This window comes from Mirounga leonina, unplaced genomic scaffold (genome assembly GCF_011800145.1).
Source record: "Mirounga leonina isolate KUSES-001 unplaced genomic scaffold, KU_Mleo_1.0 Mir_101361, whole genome shotgun sequence".
Lineage (NCBI taxonomy): Eukaryota > Metazoa > Chordata > Mammalia > Carnivora > Phocidae > Mirounga > Mirounga leonina.
The window spans coordinates 4027-13988 of NW_023270111.1; the positions used below are offsets into that span (position 1 = coordinate 4027).

The 9962-nt window shown below is 34.2% G+C and overlaps 1 protein-coding gene across 1 annotated transcript in view; it reads left to right on the forward strand.

The window, feature by feature from the left end:
* Window positions 1-9317, forward strand: part of LOC118016155 (alpha-mannosidase 2-like) — a 10568-nt gene extending 1251 nt beyond the window's left edge. Inside the window, exons 2-3 of the mRNA XM_035013501.1 lie at window positions 4830-5032; window positions 8081-9317. Coding sequence (XP_034869392.1) covers window positions 4830-5032; window positions 8081-8267 — 390 coding nt within the window. The 3' untranslated portion in view covers window positions 8268-9317. The remainder of the gene's footprint in view (window positions 1-4829; window positions 5033-8080) is intronic.
* The last annotated feature ends 645 nt before the right edge of the window (window positions 9318-9962 follow it).

Here is a 9962-nt window from a genome sequence, read left to right on the forward strand (position 1 = left end):
AAGGAAGAGATGTTACTGTTTAGGAAATTAGAAAGCTGATGATAGGTCACATTTTATGTAGGGAGAATTCAAGTTTATTAAGTAAATGTAAATAATATTAAATAGTTAAATGAACTTAAATAAAATGCCAGGTGTATTCAAGATACTTACAACTGAATTTCTACCAAATTATGAACTTTAGGTCTATGTTTAAATCATCTCTATAATCTCCTCAAAGATGAAGCTGATACACAAACATTTACTTAGGGGATGGCATATGCAGATGGGTATTTTATCCCTAAGTACATCTTCCTAGTGAATGGTTTTGAGATCCATAAAAGGATCTACCACTCATTCTAAAGAATTAAAGTACTGATTTTTGTATTTTACCTATTTCCTTCTTTGCCCAGTAGGGCAATTTGTAAAGTCACTTTAAAAAGCATCCAACTCTTGATTTTGGTTCAGGTCATGGTCTCAGGGTCACATACTTAAGATTTCCTTCTTGTATCATTTCAAAAGAAAAAACACTAACCATGATGATAGAAGGGAAAATAAGGTTACTTTTGTAAGATTTGGCAATGATTTGAATGAGCGGGGGGGGGGCAGAGGGAGGGGAGAGAGAGACTCTCAAGCAGACTCTGTACTGAGTGCGGAGCCCAATGTGAAGCTCATTCTCATGACCCTGAGATCATGACCTGAACCAAAATCAAGAGTTGGATTTCTTAACCAACTGAGCCATCCAGGCGCCCCACAGTATATTCAATTTTAATACTGTATATTATCTTTAATATCCATTTGATAAATACATCACGATTTGTCCATTGTATTATTGATGGACATTTGGGTTGTTTCCAGTTTTTGTGTATTACAAATAAAGCCATTTTGAATATTTTGTGCATGTTTTTATATACATGTATGTGAATTTATGTGGGTATAAAATGGGATAGAAATTTTTGGTCACTGGGTATGCACATGTTCAACTTCAGTAGATATTGCCAAATGGTATCCCAAAATAGATGCACTAGTCGTTGCATTGTATGACAATTTCAGTTGCTGTACTTCCTTACTCAGATTTTTTGTTAGGATTTTTTTTTCATTTTTATTTTTTTATGATCGATATGATGGTTTTATTTTATATTTCCCTGGTAGTTAATGAATTGAACCTCTTTTCATAAGTTTATTGCCATTTAGGTATCCTCTTTTGTGAAGTGACTATTTAAATCTTTTGATGACTTTTCCTTAAATTGGGTTGTCTGTTTATTTTGTACCATTTATAACTCTTTTATATATTTTGGTTTGAGTCTTCCTTCAGATAAAAGTTATGCAAATATTGTCTCCCACTATGTGAGCCTGTTTTTTAATTTCTTTCTTAATGCTGTCTTTTGATAAACAGAAATTCTTTGTTTTAATTAAATCTAATATAACAGTATTTTCCTTTCCATGTCATGTTCTGCTTAAGAAATTTTTGTTTATACCCCATAATTATGAAAATACGCTTCCTATGAAGCTGTCCTCCAGAAGCTTTATTGTTTTACCTTCAATATTTAGGTCTGTAATCTGTTTGGAATTGATTTTTTTGTGAATTGTATGAAGACAGGGATCAAGGTGCATTTTTGCCCATATGGGTATCTACCACCATTTATTGAAAAGACCAGTGTGCCCACTTTACTGCAGCATCATCTTTTTCATTAATTTTGAGTGAAACTATTTGTGTGGCTCTTGTATAGACTCTATTCAATTTTGTCTATTTAGTCTCGGACTGTCTTAATTACTATGGTTTTAGAATGGATCTTAATTTCTGATAGCATAAGTCTTCTAATTTTGTTTTCTTTCTCAAGATTGCATTGGTTTTCTTTATAGTTCTGTATAGGTTTAAGATCAATTTTTAAATTTCTACCAAAAAAAAGTTGGAATTTTGATTGGCATTGCATTGAACCTATAGATCAATGTGAGTACCGTTAACTTCTTTACAAATATTAGGCCATCCATGGATGTGGTATATTCCATGTATAAAAATACAGTTGACTTTTGCATTCTAACCTTGTACCCAGTAACCTTCATGCATTTCCTTTCTTTCTGGAATTTTTGTCACTCAAGTGTTGACTGCTTTGATTGTCCTTAGATACCTTCAAACAAAAGCTTTTTTTCTCTCTGTGGTTTATCTAGTATCTGTTCTCTGTAGGATGTTTGAAGTTATTTTGTCCAAGCCAGAAGCTTCAGTTTATTATTTTCTTTTAATGAAAGGAAAAACCCAAGTAAGCAATTGAATTTAGATGGCTAAAAAATTGACATTGTACCAACCAAGCCAGTCAGTTTCCCATTGGTCATCACTTATTTAACAATTTATGTATTTTTCTCATATGTTGCTCTGATAGAGGAGTTTGATTATGTTTAAGATTAAGGTTATGTTAAAGATATAATTTGTTGCCTTTTGAAGTAAAAAACATCTACTTTTTTTTTGGTTATTTGGAATACGTACTTTGAGCTACCAAGAGACTATAGAAAAATTCACTCTTAAATAATTTCTTTTGAAACTACTCTAGGATAGATACAGGATTATATATCAGTCCTTTGAGATTGAATTAAATTTGTGAGAATGCTCACCAGGCTACTTAAATGAACTTTGCCTGGGGCAATTGCCAAGAAGGAAATACTTTCATCTTGGCTAATACCAAAAATTAGTTACAATATTCTAAAAGGGTATACTTTGTTGTGAATATTAACTCTGTAGCATGCCACAGTTCCCTAAAATCTGAAACTGAAGGGAATTTTTGTTATCTCATAGAAATCCCTTTTTATATAGATGAGAAAGTGAGTCAGAAATTTAGATTGTTGAATATTTTTTACTTTTATCAGTATACTTCCCTGAGCTTGTCTGTACTATTGGGCCTGAAGTTAATGCTGTATTTCTTTGCATTTGTGACCCTCATGGTTATACACACACACACTTATATTCTGCTTCTTAGAATGTGTTAAGTGAGTAATAAATAACACTTAATTTTTGAGTACTTACTATTTGCTATTAACGTTTTCTTTTAGAGAGAGAGCATGCACTTTGGGGGTGCGGGGGCGTGGGGATGGGGAAAGGGAGAGAGAGAATCTTAAGCAGGCTCCATGCCCAGCACAGAGCCCAATGTGGGGCTCGATCTTATGACCCCGAGATCATGACCTGAGCTGGAACCAAGAGTCAGGTGCTTAACCAACTGGGCCATCCAGGCACCCCTGCTATTAACTTTTTAAAGTGCTTCACTTTAGTTAACTTATTTAATTCTCTGAACATTTTCTGGTAGGTACTATAATTATCCCCATTAGAGATGAGGAAACTGAGGCACAAATATATTAACTTGCCCAAGATACATTGTATTTGGTGAAGCCAAGATAAGACTAGGTAATATTATTGAAAATTGCTTTTCTGTGATGTAAACATAAGGATTTAGAAATAATTATCTATTTTGCTGTTATAAAATTTATTGTTCCACAGGTACATGATAACTTCTATTTGTCTTACTAATATCATCATGTTTCCAGCTGAAATTTTGCCTTTGCAATAGAAAAATGATAGCTAAAACTTAGACCATTATTTCCCAGTTGTGTTTCTAAGCATTTTACTTAGATCCCTCTTAGCTGTAACACAGACACAGAGACAATATATAAATATGCTCAAAACCACATTGTTAGGTAAATGGTAGAGATGGAATTCAAACCAATGCTATCTGGATCCAGGTTCTGTGCTGTTCTTAACCACTCTTCTAGAGTGCTACTCACTGTTTTTAACTACTCTTTTTTTTTCTTAAGATTTTATTTATTTGACAGAGACACAGCTAGAGAGAGAACACAAGAAGGGGGAGTGGGAGAGGGAGAAGCAGGCTTCCTGCAGAGCAGGGAGCCCGATGTGGGGCTTGATCCCAGGACCCTGGGACCATGACCTGAGCCAAAGGCAGATGCTTAATGACTGAGCCACCCAGGCACCCCTGTTTTTAACTGCTCTTAATTATTTTTCTGCCACATTGAATCAAAGTAGCTTTTAGTATCTGTGTGTGTGTGTGTGTGTGTGTATCTGTGTGTGGTAGGAAACAACAAAAATAGCATCTTAATATTCAAAGAAATACATTCCCTGTTAAATTCTCTGTTTATCTCTAAAAACACTGCCTTTTAATATCTGTTTACATGGTGTGGTATAATACTTCTTTTTTTCCTTTGATTTATGGAATAGCTTGGGCTCATAAAAATGGATTTATGTTCTGGTAATTTAAATCATTAGTCAAAAGACCTTTTCATTTGAGCAGTCAACCTTGCAGTTCTTGTCACTCTTTGTGTTTTACTTCTATTCAATGTTACCTGCTGGTAGAGAAAGTCCATTTTTTTAATGACCTGCTGTTCTTAAAGTCTCCCTTATGAGAGCTCAAGCAAGGGGGATGGGGAGGCCAGGGGAGTGTATGTGCATATGACATATGAAAATCCTTAATGGTTAACCAAACTGTATGTAAATGTTTTATTTTTGCTGCTTCGTCCCATCTTTTATTCATCTCTGAATTATTCTATTCCCTGACCCTTGCACACTTTGAAATTCTGGAGATTGGTAAGGTGTTTTCAGATCCACAGATTTGTATATCTCAGTAGTTCTTCTAACCCCTTAGGGGTGTAAGTTTTATTTTAGTTTAATTTGGGACCTGATGCAAGTGAAAGAGCTACTGTATATTTTTCCCCCTGCTTTTGAGTTTTGTAAAATCTGAGCTAGAATTTCATCTTAACTGGAAAGCGCTTCTTAAATATTTACTGTTAACTTTTCCTTTTAGTGCTAGAAGTAATTTTAAGGTAGAGATGAATAAGTGTCACTTTTTTTTTATTAGATACAGTTTGGGACTTTATCAGATTATTTTGATGCACTGGATAAAGAAGATGTAACCATTAGAAAGAATAGCCAATCCATGTTCCCTGTTCTAAGTGGAGATTTTTTCACTTATGCTGACCGAGACGATCATTACTGGAGCGGCTACTTTACATCCAGACCCTTCTACAAACGAATGGATAGGATATTGGAATCCCATCTAAGGTACAAAATTTACGTTTAGAAAGCTACATTAATTATTCACCTTTTTTATGTGATCATAGCACATAGCATAGCATAGAGTTTTGCATAATATACAACATGTATGCAGTATTGGGATGTGTTTAATGTAATTGTGAAATTTTAATGCAATCAGAGCTATGTCTCCAGTGCATAATCAGATTATTATATGGGCTTTTGTTCTGAAAAAAGCAGTTTATCTGATTAGACTTTCTCCTGTATCTTATGTTTTATATGTTTCTAATTAATTACTGGTATTGTTTGCACACCGTGATAATATCCAGTGGCATTGTTATGTGTGTCTGCAGGTCAGTAGCCAGACAGACTAAATTGCTGGAAACAAGCAAGGGTCACAAGGAACAAACAGGGCCTCTCTGTGGCTAAAATGTGGGCCTCAAAGTACACAATCTAAAACTAATGTATTTTATATGTGGGAGAACTTCAGAGGCTCCACCTCAGTTCTTATTTATTGAAACATATTTCTGTAGGTGTGATTCTCTGCTTAGAAGAGCAAAACTTGAAAGAGATGAGAACTGATGGCGGCAGAGTGATTGGCTGAAAAAGCATAGTGACAGGGAGAAAGCAGAAAAGTCAGGAGAAAACAAAAACGCTCTAACCAGCGTTGTCCAGTAGAACTTTCAGTCACTGTCCAACAGAACTTTCTGCAGTGGTAGAAATCTTCTGTTTCTGTTTTCTGCACTGTTTAGTATGGCCACTTGCCACATGTAACTGTTGAGCACTTGAAATGTGACCAGTGTGGCTGAGGAAGTGAACTCTTAATTTCCTTTAATTTGAGTTGATTTAAATGTAAATAAATAATCACACGTGGCTAGTAGTTATCTTTGTGGGTCCTGTTGCTTTTTGGTAAGGATGAACCACCCTGGGGGCTCCTGGGGCTCTCTCTATGTGTGTGTAGCGTGGGAGCTTAATTCATTTTCAGGATGAGTTCACTTTCAGCTTAGTTCAGATCATGAATTCATGATGATTAATTTTCATGATGAATCTCAGTATTAAAAATAAAAAGTCATGTTATATCTACCTTCTTCTCCGTACTGGTAGAAATAGTACATTTTGGAAAGCCCTTTTATAAAGATCATGAATTTCTCCCAGAGTTGTACTTTGGTATAGTAGTGTGTTTTTTTTTTTATTTTTACTGTTTCATGCTGTCAGCATTATTTCAAAAGCCTGACCTTTGCCTTTTTTTTGGGATATTCACAAATGTGCCAGATGGATACATATTCCTGTATTTGTAATAAAATAGTATTTCTATATTAGAGAGATTGATGCATTCTTGCCCAATAGAATATTAATTCTCTATTATGTTACTCTAAACTACCTATGATAAAAACAGAGAAAGTACTAAGTAATGTAGAGATTCTTTTGGACTACTGCACTTTTTTAAAAGTGTCAACTATTTTTTAGTGACAAAGAGTTACAAATATTGATTCAATTTTAATTTATTGAACATATTTAAGGTGAAGTACTTAGTGTGAGTAATAATATATTTTGAAAATTCTGCTTTAAAATAAAATGACAAAAAACCATATAATAATGACAAATTTCAAAATGTAATCAACTTACTTGAAAATAAGTTTATTGTCTGATTATAGATATTTCATCTTGATGCTCATTTGTAAAACATTTGGATAGGATAGAAGAGTATAAAGAAGAAAATATTTTTTAAACCCCCTTTTCACATTTTGGGATATCTATATGTATAGGTACTCTTTGCAAAGCCAGGAATATGTGCTATGGGTATAGATGAACATATATACACAATTTCTTTAATTCAAACTTAGTGTTTCTCCTGCCATGAATTTTAGAAAGATTAGAATTTAAAGGCAGAGATTATTTAGTATCTTCTAATTATTTCAAAATTTAAAACAATTCTTTTTTTTTTTTGAGTACTTTAAATTTGTCCTTTTCCTTATATTGTGATACATTTTCAAGCTGCCTTGGTTTTCTCTCCATCCTTCTTAATATGTTTGGCATAAAGAACCTTCTTAAACTTTTTACTTCATCAAGCCATCTCTCTTTTTTTTTTTTAAGATTTTATTTATTTATTTTTAAAGATTTTATTTATTTATTTGACAGAGAGAGACACAGAGAGAGAGGGAACGCAGCAGGGGGAGTGGGAGAGGGAGAAGCAGACTCCCCGCGGAGCAGGGAGCCCCATGTGGGGCTCGATCCCAGGATCCTGGGACCATGACCTCAGCTGAGGGCAGACGCTTAACGACTGAGCCACCCAGGCACCCCAAGCCATATCTCTTTTTTAAAGAACTTTTTCGAAACCTGTCTTGAACCATATCCTCTGATGAAAAAAATAAAGCATGAAAATGATAAGTCCCCATATTCTTGCTCAAAAACTACTTGTAAGCCCAAGTGCTTTTTCTTTAAAATAAACGAGAAGCGACAGCATATGTTTTATCACCTTTCAGTTTATATTGTTACTTTCCCTCTAGTTGTTGAATGTTCTCATTCAGCACAGAGACTAGCTGTTGTCACTGAGCTGTCAGGCCATCGCTTTCTGCCTCTCCTTCACTGTTAGTCTCCCACTCATGTGACCATTTCTGCACCGTCTCTCCTTTAATGTATGTATGTGAGAGTGAATGGCTTTCTGGTGATGAAGTTCCTGGTATGTGTCTGGGCTGATCTTGGAGAGAAGAAAAGGCAGCAACCATTATCCACTTTTTACTGCTGTTTCGAGCTTTTTTTTTTTTTTTTCCACTATGTTATACATAAGTACACCTATCTCACTGCCAGTGGGTACTGGCTTCTTTCCAGGACCATCTAGAACAAGCGTCCTTTATATCAATTTAGACATGATGTTCTCTGATGATTGATAATCTAGATATATTAGATGGATACCTAGATGGTTTTATAGGAATGTTTATTATCAATATCTTTTTTATCAATTGTGCTGAAATGTGGATTTTTTTAAAAAATGCATTTAAAAATTGTATCAGTACCACATATTTTAAATAGTAAATGTTTGTTTTGAAATAAGAATTAATGACTGTTTTATACAATTAGGGCTGCTGAAATTCTTTACTATTTCGCCCTGAAACAAGCTCAGAAATACAAGATAAGTAAATTTCTTTCATCATCCCATTACATGGCACTGACAGAAGCCAGAAGAAATTTGGGACTGTTTCAACATCATGATGCTATCACAGGAACTGCAAAAGATTGGGTGGTTGTGGATTATGGTACCAGGTAATATAATTATTAAAAAGTGATTATAAAACAATTTTTTTTTAATTTTGGGTCACAGGCTTATATCTTTGATGAAATTGTTAATGTACATCAGACCATATCAATAATGACATCCCTTATAAGTATTGCTATAGAAAAACAACATCAATATTCAAAGCATTTTTCAAGAATTGTATTGAGAATGTACTAGCTGTCCTAACTTTTTATTGCAGTGCATTTCTGCAAATGGAGTAGTAAAACATTATTATAAAGCTGATTCTGTTTTCTCCCAAGTATAATGTGGTAATTGGGGTTACCTTGTTGACCAGGGATTTGGTATCAAATAAATCATAGCTATAATCCAAGGAGATAAAGAGCCATACTTGATTGTATAGCAGTTTAACTTCATCCTATTTCATATCCAGTTGTTCTCAGCCTAGAGTTTAGCCAGGAAGTAGAAGAACCTAGAAACTTTGACATATATAGATGATATAAGGAATTGGGATGAGAAGGGTTGGCTTGGGTATTGATATCAAAACCATCTTCAACTCTTAGAAGGTCTGTGAGATGAGTGAGGGAGGGGAAGCTCAGTTATTTTCACATTGCAGGATTGGAAACAGTGAGTACAGGCTTTAGCTCAGAACAGCAGGAGACTTTGTAAATAGTGCTTCCCAATAATCAAAAGGCTTACCTTTTGTGATAGTGAGATTTCCATCATCATGCCCTAGTTTGGGTAACCATTCATTAGGATCATTGTAGAGGAGATTCCTATGTTGGGGAAGGAGTTTTGACTATTATTTCATTATGGCTTAGTTATTATTTCTTCCAGATTTTTTTCCTATCAAAAATGGTGTACTTCAATAATATTTTAAAATTGTTAAAGTGTGCTCTGATTTTCTTATAATACAGATTTAAGAAGTGAACCTCTTTTTTTAATAAATGTTCTCTCCCGTATGTTAAAAGTGTATACAACATATAAAGTCATCATTACAGATTGATCCACAACTGATATCACTAATCATTATAAGTGTTAATTAAAATTTTAGTTATAGTATTTTGACTGCCTTTCTAGATATTTGAAAAACAAATTCTTGAGGTTTCATTAGTTGACTTGAATCCTTGAAAATATATTCATGGTAGCATCTTGAATATCTTCTCAGTTCTCTTGTGGCAAATGTATTTGGCATCTGTTGAGGTTGAGCTGGGCTTAAAATGGAAAACATTCATTGGCTGATAATGATAATTGGTTTTTCTCCCACAGAAGGCATTTTTTAAAATAAGGTCAGATCCTCCATTTTTTTCCTTTTCACCTGCTCCTGTCTTCTTGGTTTATTGAATTTAAAAGTGAGGCTTATATTCAGAAAAGAGTTCCTAAGAGGAAATGAAGAAGTCATTCTCCTATACTGTCTACCTGCTCTCTCTCTGGCTGCCATATTGAAAGAGACTTGGGTACAGGTCATTGAGTTTTTGCAACTGAACATTTTCTATCTCATAACCTTTCCAGAAGGGCTGTCATTAGTTCCTCCATATGTTTGGTTATGCTTTTAGCTTATAAAAACATCACCATACAAAATTGCATCTTAGAGAAAAAAGACAATAATTCTCAAATTATACTTGACATTTGTAAATTTGCTTTGCGAGCACTTCACACTTCATTGAGAAGTCATACACAATTATCAAGTCATTAGCATAGACATTTTAAGTAGGAAATTTCAAAACA